We start from the raw sequence: 16,977 nt of genomic DNA, 5'->3' as shown, positions 1-16,977 counted from the left end.
GAGAGAGGGGGTGGTTAATACTTCAATTCGAATTTTCCAGTTTTCAGATTTCAGATTTCAAAGGAACCGAACCGAACCGACATTAAACCAAAATTCCCATTCAATTGAATCGAAGTGACTCTGAATATCAGTCGGTTTAGTTTTTATATATTTTTTTTAATAGCCGTAGAGGGGGAGACGAGGGTTCGATCCACGTGTCAAACAGTCCAGAGAAAAAAACAGAAGTAAGAAGAGAAGAAAATGAACTTCTTCTTCTGCAATTTTTCTAACTTTGTTAGCTTCTACAGATTTTGCTACGAGCCATTGGAGAAACTGTTATTGCCCTAAAGATATGCGTTATTTTTCTCCTTCTTCTTCGGATACGATTCATAGATGATTCCACAAACTTCTTCTTCGAATTTTGATTTCCGATTACCTGTTGATGTGTCTTGCACTCTGCTCTGTCCATGCTCTAATGAGCTCCGCGCGGTTTTTTTTACAAGGAGTCGGGTTCTGCGTCCGAGCGTCAAAATTTCGAACTTTAGGTTTATTTCCTGTGGATTTCGTGGGAATTCGAAAAACCTAAGATTGACGGATTCTAGTAGAAAGGCTGCAAATAGGTTTGTAATTGCTAGGTTTACGAATGAATTTGAAGACGAGGGTAGTTCGAAAGAGTCCAATGACCAAGCCAATTTCAGTAACTTTAGGGAAGATCCGATAGTGGATAAGCTTAGGACCCAGTTAGGTGTAATCCATCCACTTCCGTCACCGACCATTAATCGTAGTGTAATTAGTCTATTCGTCTTCTTCTTTTTCGTTGGTGTTGCTTTTGATAAGCTATGGACTTGGAGAAAGAGGCAAAGAGAAACAGGTGGAGATGGAAACCAACGAGGAGTAGGGCCATGGCCACAGGTTCCCACCAGCTTCTCTTTGTTCCTAGAGAAGGATTTGCAAAGGAAAGAGTCCGTGGAGTGGGTCAACATGGTGTTAGGGAAGCTCTGGAAAGTGTATAGAGCGGGTATTGAGAATTGGCTCGTTGGTTTGTTACAGCCTGTGATTGATGACTTGAAAAAGCCTGATTATGTGCAGAGAGTTGAGATTAAGCAGTTTTCTTTAGGGGATGAGCCGTTGTCTGTCAGAAATGTTGAGAGGAAGACATCTCGCCGTGCCAATGACTTGCAGTACGTGTATACTTGTTTGGTACTAACAAAGTTTTCTGCGTTGATTAATTGCTGGGATTGCTCTTACTTGGTTTCAATTGTATATTGTTTTGCAACCATTGAATCTCTTGATGAGATTTATTTGGCTTTCATTTCAGTTAGAGTTCACGAAATAATCTTCATTTGAAGAGTGACCTTTCTTTGAGCATGATTTATGTACATAATTTGGGGCATTGGCTACTTCAAACTGTTTATCTGTGGCTCAGTTCGAGGTTTCTTATCATGTCATTCTTTCCTGTTATAGGTACCAAATTGGCCTTCGGTATACTGGCGGTGCACGCATGTTGTTAATGCTCTCTTTGAAATTCGGTGTTATCCCAATAGTTGTTCCAGTTGGTGTCCGAGATTTTGACATTGATGGTGAGCTTTGGGTCAAACTAAGATTAATACCGACACAACCTTGGGTGGGAGCTGTATCATGTTCGTTTGTATCACTTCCAAAGGTCACATTTCAACTTGCAGCATTCAGATTGTTTAATCTAATGGGTATGCGTTTATCTTGGTCTTCTGATCCATTCCCGTGATATTGTTTGTGTTGCTTCCTTCCTATCCAAAAAATTAAACAGACAAGCCTTTTTTAGTGAAATTTGAAACTGGTGACGATATAATGGGGAAAGGTTAAGTCATCGGCGATTGTTTTAGTGAAGAGAGTTTTAGCTTTCGCGTTCGCCGCAACTCACACATTTTATTTTTCTTTTGTCATGAATGGCATGGATTATGAATTCAGGAATTCCCGTTCTATCAATGTAAGTTCTGTTGTGGCTGTTACTTCACGATTTTTTATATTGAAAAACTGTCCATATCATTGTTCAATACTACATGGACTTAGTGGATAGAAAGGGCCACTTTGCTTGCTTAGATGATGTTCTGTATTTTATCTAACTGCAATGAACTTTTACTAATTTAGCGAGCATATAGTGTAAGATGCTTTGGTGCATTGTTCTGGTTAGATACCAGTATTTCATTTTGTTTACTGTGGAGTCTTTAAGCTCCTCGACGTTTTGCAATAGTGGGTTCCTTCTTCCCTCCTATTATTTTACCCAGCATCGTCTCTTACAGGTTCTTGACCAAACTGCTGACTGTGGATTTGCCTCGATTATTTGTCCGACCGAAGAAAATTGTCTTGGACTTTCAGAAAGGAAAAGCTGTTGGACCTGTTTTAGAAGACCTGAAATCAGGAGAAATGCAGGAAGGCAATAAGGATTTTGTCGGGGAACTATCTGTTACTCTTGTTGACGCCCAGAAACTTCGATACATGTTTTTTGGTAAGCTATAGTTCCTTTACATGTCAGTGTTTCCTTCATAGTTGGAAAAGTGGAATAGACAGACAATCTATTGCTGAAGTATCAGCCTCTTTGTGCAAGTTCAGTCGACTTTCTTGGGAATAAAGTAGCTATACTAATTGAGTCTATTGGTGAGATGTTTTGTTTTCCTCGGTAATTGGTAACAGGTAAAACGGATCCATATGCAATTCTCAGATTAGGGGATCAAGTTATCCGTAGTAAAAGGAACAGTCAAACTACTGTCATTGGGGCTCCTGGTCAGCCAATTTGGAATCAGGTGAACTGCTTTGGATGGTTCATTCACAATCTGGTGGTGAATTATGATTATTTAAGGATTGAAATGTAAATAGATAAGTGTGTATTCTTTAACTTTGCAGGACTTTCAATTCCTTGTTTCAAATCCTAGAGAGCAAGTATTACAAATTGAGGTCAATGATCGTCTTGGGTTTGCTGATATGGCTATTGGTACTGGAGAGGTAAATAATATTTCCTTGGGTACATATTTTTTTTTGTAATCTGTAGAATAATAGGCGTTGAGTACGTATTCTGTGGATCTCTTTAATGATTGCTTGAGGAATGTTGCTTAATATTTATGTTACTGTCTGCATAGCCTTATTATTTAGTTATATGTCCAGGTTGATCTCAGATTTCTGCAAGATACGGTTCCTACAGACAGAATTGTGGTTTTGCGTGGTGGTTGGAGTTTGTTTGGAAAGGGATCTGCGGGTGAGATACTGCTACGGCTTACATACAAATCATATGTGGAGGAGGAAGAAGATGACAAGACCAATGTCAAAGCCATTGATACTTCTGACGATGAAATGTCTGATTCAGAAGAACTTGGCTCATTTGTGCGGAAGGGAAAGCTTTCGTCAGATGATATTGATCAAGAGTCATTTATGAACGTGTTGTCTGCATTGATTGTGAGTGAGGAGTTTCAAGGCATAGTTTCATCTGAAGCTAGAGACGGTATAATTGATGGTGGTGACTCACTTGGGGCACCAGTACCTTCTAAGCCAGATACTAGTAAGGGGTCTGAAAGAAACGCAGATGTATCAAATTTGGATTTGTTAGTTGCAAATTCTGGTAGAGGAGCTGGCGGTGATGGAGGTATACCGAGGCTCAATCTCTTACGATGATTTCCTTTCTATGCTTTCTTGACCTGAAACTGTAAAACCTCCTAATTTCAGGATTAGCATTACTGTGGTTCGGTATTATCACGGGTATATTGGTTCTTGTTGCTATCAACATGGAAGGCTCAAGTTTCTTCAACCCGTAGTATAGTACTATACATCTCGCTGGAGATTTCTGTTGCAAGTAAGTCTCTTAATATATACCTCGAGAACTTGAAATTTCTTCCCCTGATGTGATTGGACAGACAGATTCTCTTTTTGTCAGTTGTTTTCCTTATATTAGAACGTGGAACAACACTGGTTTGTTCATATAGTCAAGAACCAAACTTGAACTTCTTTTTTCCTAGAATAATTATGCTACTTGAAACATTAAAATTGTAGATTCTGTTACTCTTTCTGCTGCTTGTAGTGTACCGAAAGTCAAAACTGGACATCAGGCTTTGTATTTGATAAAATTATGTGTGAATTGAAAATGAGTCAGTTGATTCTTCTACCTTGTGTGACATAGTTCAGTCCAGATATTTTCATGTCAACCTTTTGCCTACCGTGTGTGATAAGCTTATCAAGGCCTCTTTATTTTGTGGCAGGTCTGGTGGTCATCTCTTCTCAACCTTAGATATGGCTTATAACGAGGTCTCAGTTTTGTAATTTAATTTTGTATGTAAATAGCCATTAGAAGAGGGACTCTTACTAAAGGCAGGAAGGTTTGGATCTATTCTGTCCAAGCTCTCACTGTTGTGTTACTCTTTACACTTGTGGTTGATATACAGTACATAAAAAAAGATAGAAACTTTTGTATATTTTGACCAAAAAAAAAAGAGAAAATTCTGACTTTTCGGAAATAAAATATAATCATCGATTGTTTCAATAGGATTGGTAGTAGGAGCAGAACTTGGTTCGTGGAACCATCCTTCATTTCCATTCCCTTATGGTAAGATTGTGGTATTTCATGATTCTCAAATAAAGTTTGACAAAGATAGACTGATCGAAAAGGTGGAGCCTCTTGTTAACATGGGACAGATTAGTTGTGTCGCCGCTGAATTCCATGATCTCACTGATGGCAGACTCAATAATGGTTATGGTATTGAATGAAGCTCTCACGTCCATGTTCTGTTGAGGCTTACAAGACTGTTCTAGTTGGTGGGGAAGTTGTCCGAACCGGAACATAATCCAAACCGAACTGAATTAAATTTTTAAAATTAAACCGAACTGTCCGACCACTACAAAGTTTTTTCGAATTTGCACATTAAATTAATTAATTTTTGTGGCATTTTGCGATCAGTTAACGAGTGGATATGAGGTAGCAAACGTAGAAAGGACTCGAGAAGTCATGGCTTCTGCTTAATCTCCTCTTCCTTAAAAACCAGAAGATCCTTTGTTCCACGTTTCTCGTTTGTAGCTTCTTCTCTCTCAGAATTCAATTCGAATTTTGACAAGTCTTGACGAAGAAGAAGAAACAGAGCTGCTTCAATGGCTTCTAACTCATTACTACGTTCTTCTTCAAATTTCTTCTTAGGATCCCATATCATAATCTCATCTCCCACCCCTAAAACCACCAGAAAACCCTCTTTCCCTTTCTCCTTCGTCTCCCGTGCTAAATACCAAATCACTCGATCGTCTCAAGACGAAAATTCGCCAAATGGTAAACCCAATTCGCCATTCTCGTCGCAAGTAGCCTTAGCAGCTATTCTACTATCTTCAATTTCATCTTCGCCGCTAGCTTTAGCTGTAGTGGACGAACCAGCTTCTCCGTCTGTCGTTATAGAATCTCAAGCTGTGAAGCCATCGACGCCATCGCCATTGTTCATTCAGAACGAGATACTTAAGGCTCCTAGTCCTAAATCATCGGATCTCCCAGAAGGATCACAGTGGCGATACAGCGAGTTTCTTAACGCTGTGAAGAAAGGGAAAGTCGAGAGAGTTAGATTCAGCAAAGATGGTTCTGTTGTTCAGCTTACTGCCGTCGACAATCGCCGTGCTTCAGTCATCGTCCCTAACGACCCTGACCTTATTGATATCTTGGCTATGAACGGAGTTGATATATCCGTCTCTGAAGGAGAATCCTCAGGCAATGACTTGTTCACTGTCATTGGAAACTTGATTTTCCCGCTTTTGGCCTTTGGTGGACTCTTCTTGCTTTTCAGGCGAGCTCAGGGAGGCCCTGGTGGTGGTCCTGGTGGCTTGGGTGGTCCTATGGATTTCGGACGTTCTAAATCCAAGTTCCAGGAAGTGCCTGAGACTGGTGTATCATTTGCAGATGTTGCTGGGGCTGATCAAGCTAAGTTGGAGTTACAGGAAGTTGTGGATTTCTTGAAGAATCCTGATAAGTACACAGCCTTGGGTGCTAAGATTCCTAAAGGGTGTTTGCTTGTTGGACCGCCTGGTACGGGTAAGACACTCCTGGCTAGGGCGGTGGCTGGGGAAGCTGGAGTGCCGTTCTTCTCTTGCGCGGCCTCGGAGTTCGTAGAGCTTTTTGTGGGTGTGGGTGCATCGAGAGTTAGGGATTTGTTCGAGAAGGCTAAGTCTAAAGCCCCTTGTATTGTATTCATTGATGAGATTGACGCTGTGGGTAGGCAGAGAGGAGCTGGGATGGGAGGAGGAAATGATGAGAGAGAACAGACTATTAATCAGCTGTTGACAGAGATGGATGGATTTTCTGGCAACTCTGGTGTGATAGTTTTGGCAGCTACGAATAGGCCGGACGTTCTTGATTCGGCTTTGTTGAGGCCTGGAAGGTTTGATCGACAGGTCACGGTGGATAGGCCTGATGTGGCTGGCAGAGTCAAGATTCTTCAGGTTCTTTTCATAGCTGTTTTATAAAGGTTACTGGTTTGTCTATGGAGTTATGTGAATGATTCTTATTTCTCTCTATGGGGTTTGGTTTTATTTTAGGTTCATTCTAGGGGGAAGGCACTCGGTAAAGATGTGGACTTTGACAAGGTTGCCAGAAGGACCCCTGGTTTCACGGGTGCTGACTTACAAAACCTGATGAATGAAGCGGCGATTCTTGCGGCTAGGCGTGAGCTTAAGGAAATAAGCAAGGATGAAATCTCTGATGCTCTTGAGAGGATCATTGCTGGACCTGAGAAGAAGAATGCAGTTGTCTCTGAAGAGAAGAAGAGACTTGTTGCATACCATGGTTAGCATTTTATCTAACTATATGTAATGGAGTACGCAGCTGGGATTCTTGTTTTCTGACCACCTCAAATGAATTTTAAATTTACAGAGGCTGGTCATGCTCTAGTGGGTGCTCTTATGCCAGAATATGATCCGGTTGCAAAGATTTCTATCATTCCTCGTGGCCAAGCTGGTGGGCTCACTTTTTTTGCTCCAAGCGAAGAAAGACTTGAGTCTGGATTGTACAGTAGGAGCTACCTTGAGAATCAAATGGCTGTTGCACTTGGCGGAAGGTTAGTTAGTAATGGCCTCCACGCCTCGTCACAAAAGCCAGTCTTTGAATATACAGAGAAGGGTTTAATTATGTTAAACCATCTCTATCTCTGTTGTGTTGGCTATGTCAGGGTTGCAGAGGAGGTGATCTTTGGGGATGAGAATGTGACGACTGGAGCATCAAATGATTTCATGCAGGTGTCTCGTGTGGCACGTCAAATGATTGAGAGATTTGGGTTCAGCAAAAAGATTGGACAAGTTGCTGTTGGTGGCCCTGGTGGAAATCCCTTCATGGGTCAACAAGTATATTGCTTTCTCGGTTTCATCATTAGGGTTGTTGGTTCGACAAGTTGGAGTGTTACTTATATATATCCGTGAAATGTTTTTGCAGATGTCATCACAGAAAGATTACTCAATGGCAACTGCGGATATTGTAGATGCTGAGGTGCGAGAGTTAGTTGAGAAGGCATACAAGAGAGCAACGGAGATCATAACAACTCATATTGATATCCTACACAAGCTTGCACAGCTCCTGATCGAGAAAGAAACTGTTGACGGTGAAGAGTTCATGAGTCTCTTTATTGACGGCCAAGCTGAGTTGTATATTTCTTGATTCCTCAAAGTTGCCATTGCTTAGTGCTTACAATACCATAAGCTAATAAGTATATTCGTGTTCATATGTGTCACCGATTCAGTACTCACCAATTCAGTATATTTGTGTATATTCCGTTGTTTTAGTGAATCTAAATATACTTTGTAATGCAATGCAATTTGTTTAAAGAAAAGTAATTTGATCTGGTTTACTGCGGTTTAGATCGTTGGCCCATTTTCTTAAAGACTTTCAACGTAAATAACAATACTACCATGTAAACATACGATGTCTTACCACAATAAATTTACAGGGAAGTAAGTTTTCTTAAGACTCACCACTGACTTTGGCGACAATAACTGAAGCATAGTGAGCAATGTTAGCCTCAGGGGATTGTTTAAGCCTTGCAATGACCGGGAACAACTCTGATGACTTCACAAACTGTCTGCAAATCTGGTGGTTCGAACACATTTTAGCCAATGAGAAGAGTGCAATCTTGAGCGGTGACTCACTCGCTGTCTCTTTCTTGCTTGGGTTCAAGGCAAGAGTCGAGCAATCCGCAACTAGCCTCAGTAACGTCTGCACACAAAATCCCAACATCATACGTGAAATTAGATACGAGAAAAATCCATGTATCTTGACCTAACAAAATAATCTGCAGTTGTACTAACTTGTAAAGCTCCCTTGGAGACTATATCTTCACAGAGTTTGTTGGAGTTTCGGACAAGGTTGCTCAATGCACCAGCCGCGTTTGCTTTTGTCTTGTCTTCTTCAGCCGTGGTCAAAACGTTTGCTAGCTGCGTTATAGATCTTCTTAGCTCTTCATACAGCGTGTCGTTATGGTAAGCCGCATTTCCAATCTGCAAAAAGAAAGAAAAATGCAAAAGGCCTCTTTTAAAATTTGATCAGAAGTATCATGGAAGTGGAGAATAAAAAACTGTTTTTTGATGATTTTACAGCAAAACAAGCGAATTTCTGTGTTCGTTTGTCCGGATCAGCGCATCGATCAATGAGGAGACCGATGATTTGATGTTCCGCCTGCACATAGTAACCACGCAGACCATGTAAGAAAGAACAGTCTGTTATGAAAAGTTTGACCTCTCATAGTAAAAGAAGCTTAGTGCTGTAACTTACAAGAGCGCTGTAGAAATATCCATTGTGTCTGCACATATTGCCAAGAGCACTACAAGCTTTTGCACGTATATTTGGATCCACATGGGTAAGATATTCTTTCAAAGGCTGTAAAACAGAAGCCTCGCCGATGTATTTATAAAAAGCCTGTACGGTTAACAATTGTTCCAAATTAGATAACATCATTTACTTCACTGTACTGTGTCTAAGCATAGGTAACAAAAAGAATGCATCGTACGTAATTATAAAACGCTTACCTTATCCATCCTCGATAGATCAGATATGATCATCAAAATATCAAGTATGACTTCTCTTGGACTTGATTGGTTGAGTAATTTTTTCATTCTATTAGGATCTAACAGACCTTTGCTCACGAGATCTACAGCAAGACGTGGACGACCCACCATTTTGGCAAGAAAAGCAACGGGCCTTACTAAATCTTTTAATTCCAAATGATCCAAGCAACGTAGGATTAAACTCGGCACTCCCACCTGAAAAAAAAATTTAAAAAATACAGCTTGTAACAATAACGAGATTTCAGCTCATGAATCATGAGAGGAAAACAAATAGATACCAATCAACATTCAAACAAAAGTATGTAAAAATCAAGGAAACAGAATCGACGAACTAACCTCCAGGAGGACTATTATGTATTTGTCCATATCCTCTTCTATAGCTTTTAGCAAATCTCTATCTTCCATGCATACTCTCACACCAGGAGAGCCAATGTTGAGAATGAATCCACTATTTACAGAAGCTGTGGCAGATAACGAACCTGGTTGACTTTGCAGAGCAACAAAAGGAAATGCTAGGAGATCAATTATCACATTTATTGTCTCTCTGACCCCATCTTTTCCTCCCCCCGGACCTCCCCAGCTCTTTACTAGCTTGATATGAGCATCAGATAGTAAACAAGTAATTAGCTTCATGGTTTCGATTTTCACAAGAACCTGACGGAAAGTTGTGCCACCCGAAAGACAGTGGCATATGGACGAAATAGTCCATACAACGCCAATAGGGGACAAGCCAATCCGGTTGGATGTCTTCTTGATGTCCTCTGGGGAAGCATTTGAAAGTTTGCCAGCTAACAGATTTATGAGAAGCAATGGCGTACCACTAGCAATAAGCTGCTGCACAGCTAGAGGTCCACCCCACTTCAATCTGGATTCTAATAAACCGATACATCCATCCAGAAGTCCGTGCCATTTGGCATAATTGGCAGAATGAGAGATGACTTCACCTTCATTACTTGGCATAGGCCTAAGATGATAACAAAGCTTAGTAGCTCGAGGAATCAGAGACACCACTAGCTCAGAGACAGAAGATCCAGCAGAAGATCCTTTTTCAAGAGCGAGAATAGATGCGAGAGCAAGCATAGCTGAAGCAGAGTGATTCTGAAGAGAAGCTTCGATTTTATCATCTGAGGCAATGTGATTGGCTATAGCAGAAAGACGATGTTGATGCTTCTTTGGAGAAGTTGTAAGCATTAACAGAACAGAATTTCTCCCAGTTAACTTCAAACATTGAGCAACTGTTGCCAACATAAGGCATGAATGGAACACCAGATTGTTTAGTCTGCCCTCGAAGTTATCTTTTTCTCCTGTTTGCTGGTCTTTGCTTGATAATGTTGCGTATGATAGTATAGAAAATATTTCTGAAATAACTGTACCATCCTCTCCACCACTGACTACGGTCGTAATAGGCAGTGAACTGGGAAGACCACAAAGCATGCTAGGCAGAATTCCATTATGAAGGCAGCATCTTGACAAGAGCTGGAGCATTACATAAGTAGTTTCCAGTTAAGTTTAAAGAGCGGAAAAAAAAAAACACAAATTCAATTATAGCTGTGAATCCAGAGACAACCCACAAATTTTTTGTTAAGATAGCCACAAAAGAAGAGAAGCATCACATAATCACCTGAATTGCAGAAACCAATGGAGCCTCCACTCGTTGGTGAAGGCAATGACCAACAGCAACTTGCACATGCTTTGATCGGAGATATGCTCTTGTCACTGTATCGACAAGTTTCTCAGATAACGGACCCCACTCACTGTTTCCTATGTCATGCTGAGAGAGACGGTTCTGCAAGGCATCTAGAGGTAATATGTTTACATCATCGTTCTTGAAGAATGTTTCGGAAGTATCTATGAGAATCCATATTGCTCGACAAGCTTCACAGGCAGCTGCTAACATTTGCGAAGAGCCGGAAGTTAAACTCGACCCAGAAGAAGCCAGACAAAGACACAAATGATCAACTATGCGAGACATGTTAGCATGCTCCAAAATCTGTTTAGAAACAGAATCAGGAGTTGAAGATTTAAGATCTTGGGCAACTCGAGATAACATTGTTGTGATGCAAGAACAGGCCTCATATATAATTCTACCAGTTCCCTCTTCTTCCCATCTAACGACCTACATCCACATAAAGTAAAAAATTAGTACATGTGGTTTAATCTCACAAGAGACTTATGCGCCAAAAAAGTCACCTGTATGAAGATTTCCACTACTTTGGTCCAGTGCCTGATGTAAGAACTATGTATGTTATTGCCTTCAACATGCCCTACCAAGTTTTTAGTGACTGAAAGACTCTGATAAAGAAATAAGTCGGTGTTACAAATCATTGAACTTTCTTTACTTGTTAATTGTGGAAAGCAGGCTGACTATCAAATAAAGTAGGTATCTAATCCAACACATGACAGACATTTTGGTCAAGAGGATTCACCTTTGGTATTATGTTGTTGAACTCGGGTGATTTCATCCCAACAAGAGCGTCAGTAAAGTCTAGCAGTGCACATGTTATTTTCTCAATCAGTCCAACTGAAACTATGGCACGAGTTGCAACCAAATTGGAGATGATCCTGAGGGACTGAACAGAGCAAGCAACATCTTTGTCCCTGCACACCCATGAACGAAAATATGAATATGCATGTATGCGGAAATATACAACAATTTACTGGAAGAGAGTAATAGATCATAAAACCAGAAAGTTGCAACCGTGTTTTAGAGTCTATCTTATGTAAGAAACCTATTTCTGTTCCCGTTTGTATGATCAAGTAGGAGCACAACATTATATAATAAAAGAACTCCAAATTTTACCTTTTAGAATCTGGCGATTTTGAAAATCTTTCCAGTGACAGCAAAACAAGGTCCAATGCTTTATCATTTTCACCTATAACTTGTGCACCTTTAACAGTGCGGGATGTATTTTCCAATTTGTCCAGTGTTGGGTTACCTGAAACGGGGAAAACAACCCAAGCATGAATGAGAATGATATATAGGTCCATTATGAAAGAAAGCAAAAGAAACTCCGAAGGCAGCTAAGGTTCAATCACGGATAGCAAAATGTATGTGAATATTCCGACACTAATCTTTTAAGACATGAAAATTTACAAAAGGAGAACTGGGTTTATATATGAAATATACAAAACCTGAAGTTCAAAAAAAAAAAAATCCTTATGTCATAGGAGTTGTGTTAATCTAAACAAACATCAAGCATAGCATGACAGCGTAGTAAAACTCAAGCTCTAAGAGTTGTAAACCTAGAACAATAGAGCATACTAACTACACGCTTTGATGAAGGAGAAAAATGCATTTGGTCATAACCAACAATGAAAGGATGATATCCGAATATATGTCTGTTAGATTGATATGGAAATCATCATCAGAAATATATCTAAACATGCATTTCTCAAATTACTGTATCTATCTGTTGGATAACTCTTTTGATTCTCAAAGTCCCACTACCTGAACTTTTTATCTCCTCTTGGGTTGGGAATCCCACAAAATCCTCAGTGGGTGGAGAATTTACTTTGACAGCACTCTTCATATCTGACTGAACGTCAGCTAGACCTTTTGTAGCAGACATGTCCTCAACCAGGGTCACTGAGTCGCACTTTTCTGTGACATTTAACACTATAAATTTAATAAAGGAGAAAATTAATTAAGAAATAGATTCTAACCACACACTGAAGAGATTCAAACCATTTCTCTGTTGCCCTCCATTTCCTTTGAGCATCCAAGCTGCCTTATTGTCAACTACTGCAGTATGGATTTCCTGAATAGGCGTTCAAAATGTTCTTAGTGATCTATTATTCCAACAACATGTTTTAATTTGAGATCCGTTACATTGCATGAAAAAGACAGTTTTAACAAAATGCTCTGTACATTGGACTCAAGCTGCAAAGTATAAGTCATCAATATCAGACCATTACCCTGGCTTCAACTTCTTCTTGTGTTTCTTTAACGAAAGGGTGCTCACGAAGAGCAGGCCAGGTTAATCGACTGTGGGGTTCCTGTTTCGCATAGTAATAGAAAAACAGTTTAACCCAGTCCAGCAATGGTCTCAAACATATCAATAAATGGTAAAAAGGACAACTTAAAGAAAAAATAAATATATCACCTTGTTGAGCAATCCTTTCAAAAAGCTTTCGAAATAAGTACTCATTTCATCAGGATATTTGACAGGATCCTTGAAGATTCACTAAAACGTTAGCTCATACTTTAAGCATAGACTATGGAAAAATAAAAAAATATTGATATACCTTAACAATGTGACGAATGAGAGCATACACAGAATTGGTGTAGAAGGGAGGCTGACCTACATATAACTCGTACCTGATGTATTACAAGAGATTAATTAGAACCATATCAAGTGCATTGAAATGTGGATAACATAAAGAATACAGAAAACAAAAAACTATGAAAGAAAAGCCATCAGAATCATCACATTTATAGATGTAATAGCTTTCATAACAATAACAATTGAAGTACGACAACTCAGATGAGTTTCTCCACCTACAATATAACACCAAGAGACCACAGGTCGACAGTGCGATCGTATGGCTGTTCTTTCACAAGCTCTGGTGCCATGTACAGCGGAGTGCCTGATGTGATATTTTGGATTAATAACAAGGAGAGACTTATTGATTTATTCACTCATTAATACGTCTAAGGAAATTAAAGATCTTTAACCTTTAATGGATCGCAAAACCACAGTGTTGGTGGACATAGCTCGAGCAAAACCAAAATCACATAGCTGAAAAATCAAAGGGGAGACAAGTTAGTTGATGGCAAAGAGAAGTTAAAGAAATCATATAATCAAGCCGCATTGAAAATACTTATGTTTCTACTTATATTTAGCTAAGTGTATGAGATTCCTGGCTAGCCGTATCCTCTTCTAGTACTCACATGATTAACTTAGTTTTCTGAAATAATCATAGACGGAAAGATCCATGGTTCATAAATCAATTTTCAAGAAGTTAGCACGTAATCTGGTACTCATAAGAAGAGGAAAAAAGTAGAAGAATCGTATTGTAACGATAATTCTCTCCTAAATTTTATCTTTAAGAAACAAGAATATGAACAACTCATGTGTGTGGGAAGCATAGAAACAGCATTTCAAACTTAATTACTGGAAGCAGCAAAAGGAATGTTATATTACCTTAACGACAGAGCCAGCACCAATAAGAATGTTTTGTGGCTTCATGTCACGGTGAATTATACGGTTGGAATGCAAGTAATCTAATGCTTTTACCTGGATTTTAAAGAAGTTTCAAAATTGTCTTAATAATCAGATATAGAAATAAGAGCCATGTTGGCAAAACGTGTTACCAATTGCTTTGCGATTGCTTGAACTTGCTCTTCGGGAAGGCACTTGTCATCTTCAAGAATCTCAAACAATTCACCCTGTAAAATTGGGTGTTCCATGGTGATTCTTTATTTCATATAAGTCTAGCTATATGCTTCATAAATCAGTACTTTAGATTCTACAATCTACAGTGAGAAAAGTACTTGGGCAAACTCAGTGACGACACAGAACTCTCGTGCGTTTTCAAAGGAGTCGAGCATTTCAATGATATTCTCATGCTTGAGCTTCCGCAATATCTGAGGCATAAAAGAAATAATGTTGGTCAAATACCATAAAATTGATTGGGATTAAAGTTGATGGTAAGTGCAATTAAGGACTGAAACTTGCTAACCTCGATTTCTTGCCTTAGACTATGTATATCCTTGTCAGTCTTTCCTTGTTTCATGATGAACTTCATCGCCACCGTCTGATAAAAATTACCAAATTAAGAATTGATTAGCTGATTTTAAGTAGCCGATGATAACAAAGAGAACAACCCAGCAACAATTTACCTGGCCGGTATACTTGCGTCTTCCTTTGTAAACCCTCCCAAAAGATCCTTCACCGACAAGCTCTATCACATGATAATCCTCGACACCCATATCTGAACACGATTGGCTTTTTTTATCTGTCAAATAAAGCACCGTTTTAGCTTCAAACGGTAAAATGACGGTACCCAGACCCAAATAAGCAGAATTGAGGGAGAGTCTACTATATTCAGTCTAATTCGATTAAAAGCTAGTTTCTAAACTAGGGTTCCGTTCCGATTTCTTGTTTAGCATAAGCAAAAAGTAGCGAATCGAAAAACTGGAAACATCCAAATTAAGCTTGAAATGCAGATCCTAAACCTGATTGGCGAGTAAACGGGGAAATCGAAGATTTGAGATAGTAAAGAAGAATATTGAACCGTGGCTCACGAAAATGCGTAAAATAGGCGAAGTGGTGGCTGCCGGAGATGGTAGAACTGGGAAGTCGGCGACGAGAAACAGCGGAGGAGGTCTTCGGCGGTGAAACTAGGAGAGATCCGTTGGATCGATGGTTGAAGAGAGAGATAAACTCTGCGTTTGGATATTCTCGGAAACTTTTGAAATTCAAAAAGAGGGAAAAATCTTTGAGTCAGAGTAGTGTGTACTCTCTCTCTCTCTCTCTCAAACCTTATAAAAAAGTAAAAACAAACCACAAGTCGTAATTTCCGGTTTATTTTAAAAACAAAAGAACTCAAAAATATAAATTATTTATCATTTTCCAAATTGGTTCCTAAAATATTATTTTGATTATAAATAAAATATTGTTTCCACTGTTCCACATAAATCACCGATTATTATTCATAACATTAAAAAAAAACTTATAACTAATATTATAATAATTAACGTCAATTTCAAATTATGAAACAAACTATATATTTTCTAATCGTTTCAAAGTGACACCTAGCAATATCTATACAAACGTTTTAAGAAATGATACTAACAAAAAGAAATGATGTTAAGTGGGTGATTGGTTCGTCGGTATGTAGTTATAGATTTATTACTATAAAATTTTTGATGTAGGTGTGATGACTGTAGTCGTAGGGTTTATTGTTGTAAAAATTAGGATGTATATTTTATTGATATAATATAATTATTTAAATAAATTAGTTGTAGAAATAAGATTTTGATAGTATGTATTTTAAATAAAAAAATATTATTGGTAAATTATACTTTATATAATATTATTCCCAATTATCAATGTGAGTTATATATGTCATAAAGTAGGTATTTACCTACTATTTATATCCATATAACTAAATTTAATATATATATATATATAAAATATAGTAATATTTTTAAAGAAAATAAAAAAATAAAGTGAAAAAAAAAATAAAAAAAATATAGACCTTCTAAAAATCTTAAAGTTATGCTGTAGAAAAACTTGCACTTACAGCCAAAATAATTAAAATATATATATAAATATATAGTATTTGGGGTGTGAGAAAAAAATAGGAAAGTTAAAACATGATTGTTTCAATATTGATTGTAGGTTTTTTAGTGGCTTTATAAATCTTTTACATCCCAACCAATCATGTTCTAAGATTGAATTATAGTGTCATTTGAAAAAATGATACTAAATATTTTTTACCTTCACTAGTTTTAGTATCTCTTTTTAAAATGACTCTATAATTCGAGCATCATTTTAAAAATGATATTAAGATTTTTTTTTAAACTGATGTTAAACTCATCAATTTTGTAGTGATATCATTAAGAAATCTTAAGCAAAAGGAAATGGTTTCAAATTCACAATAAAATAAGCAAATTTATATATCTTTAAAAGATGACGAAACGTTAACGTCCATCAACCGAACAGTTAATTTATGTTTGCTACTATTCGTTTATTTAATTTAATTTAAATTTTAATTAAATTTATTATTTATTTCTTATTTACGATTAATTAAAAATGACTAATATGATAATAATTTATGGATACGGTAGTTTATACATTTACCCGTGCATGATATATATCAAACGATTGTAAAACTTCCCAACCGCCAAAATCATACTTGCTTGCACACGAAAGCATATTGCAGACGTCTTCTCTGCTATATGCGTCCGCGTTTGCTTTAGGCTTGAAGAAGAAATGCAAAGCACGTGCA

General features: G+C 38.2%; 3 protein-coding genes across 5 annotated transcripts; 2 read left to right on the top strand and 1 right to left on the bottom strand.

The window, feature by feature from the left end:
• Nucleotides 1–58: 58 nt before the first annotated feature.
• NTMC2T5.1 (N-terminal-transmembrane-C2 domain type 5.1) lies at nt 59–4,423 on the top strand. Of its 2 annotated transcripts, NM_103910.4 has the most exons (9): nt 59–1,160; nt 1,444–1,685; nt 1,927–1,945; nt 2,259–2,464; nt 2,650–2,759; nt 2,860–2,958; nt 3,118–3,592; nt 3,673–3,799; nt 4,203–4,423. In NM_103910.4, exons 1-8 carry the CDS (start codon nt 373–375, stop codon nt 3,759–3,761), a joined length of 2,028 nt encoding a protein of 675 aa, NP_175444.2. In that variant the 5' UTR covers nt 59–372; the 3' UTR covers nt 3,762–3,799; nt 4,203–4,423. The 2 variants fall into 2 exon arrangements, with proteins under 2 accessions (NP_175444.2, NP_001185187.1); NM_001198258.1 differs by lacking the exon at nt 1,927–1,945 and having other exon boundaries at nt 277–1,160; nt 2,363–2,464; nt 4,203–4,411.
• A 437-nt stretch (nt 4,424–4,860) lies between these two features.
• Nucleotides 4,861–7,815, top strand: FTSH1 (FTSH protease 1). The gene is made up of 5 exons (NM_103909.4): nt 4,861–6,411; nt 6,508–6,754; nt 6,842–7,025; nt 7,137–7,308; nt 7,397–7,815. Exons 1-5 carry the CDS (start codon nt 5,086–5,088, stop codon nt 7,616–7,618), a joined length of 2,151 nt encoding a protein of 716 aa, NP_564563.1. The 5' UTR covers nt 4,861–5,085; the 3' UTR covers nt 7,619–7,815.
• Nucleotides 7,516–15,505, bottom strand: FU (kinase family with ARM repeat domain-containing protein). Of its 2 annotated transcripts, none has more exons than NM_001333427.1 (23): nt 15,200–15,505; nt 14,864–14,979; nt 14,704–14,778; nt 14,516–14,608; nt 14,336–14,410; nt 14,166–14,258; nt 13,697–13,760; nt 13,524–13,608; nt 13,267–13,339; nt 13,125–13,193; nt 12,937–13,017; nt 12,707–12,779; nt 12,470–12,622; nt 11,822–11,957; nt 11,448–11,619; nt 11,212–11,313; nt 10,643–11,137; nt 9,358–10,497; nt 8,983–9,216; nt 8,729–8,872; nt 8,552–8,632; nt 8,266–8,454; nt 7,516–8,173 (listed from the first exon to the last, which is right to left on the bottom strand). In NM_001333427.1, the coding sequence occupies exons 2-23, from the start codon at nt 14,951–14,953 to the stop codon at nt 7,922–7,924; spliced, it is 3,969 nt and encodes a 1,322-aa protein (NP_001319189.1). In that variant the 5' UTR covers nt 14,954–14,979; nt 15,200–15,505; the 3' UTR covers nt 7,516–7,921. The 2 variants fall into 2 exon arrangements, with proteins under 2 accessions (NP_001319189.1, NP_001321239.1); NM_001333428.1 differs by having other exon boundaries at nt 7,539–8,173; nt 15,259–15,497.
• Between the last annotated feature and the right edge of the window lie 1,472 nt (nt 15,506–16,977).

This window comes from Arabidopsis thaliana, assembly GCF_000001735.4.
Source record: "Arabidopsis thaliana chromosome 1 sequence".
NCBI lineage: Eukaryota > Viridiplantae > Streptophyta > Magnoliopsida > Brassicales > Brassicaceae > Arabidopsis > Arabidopsis thaliana.
Note: the sequence above shows the minus strand (reverse complement) of the source record. Positions and strands in the feature narration are given on the sequence as shown.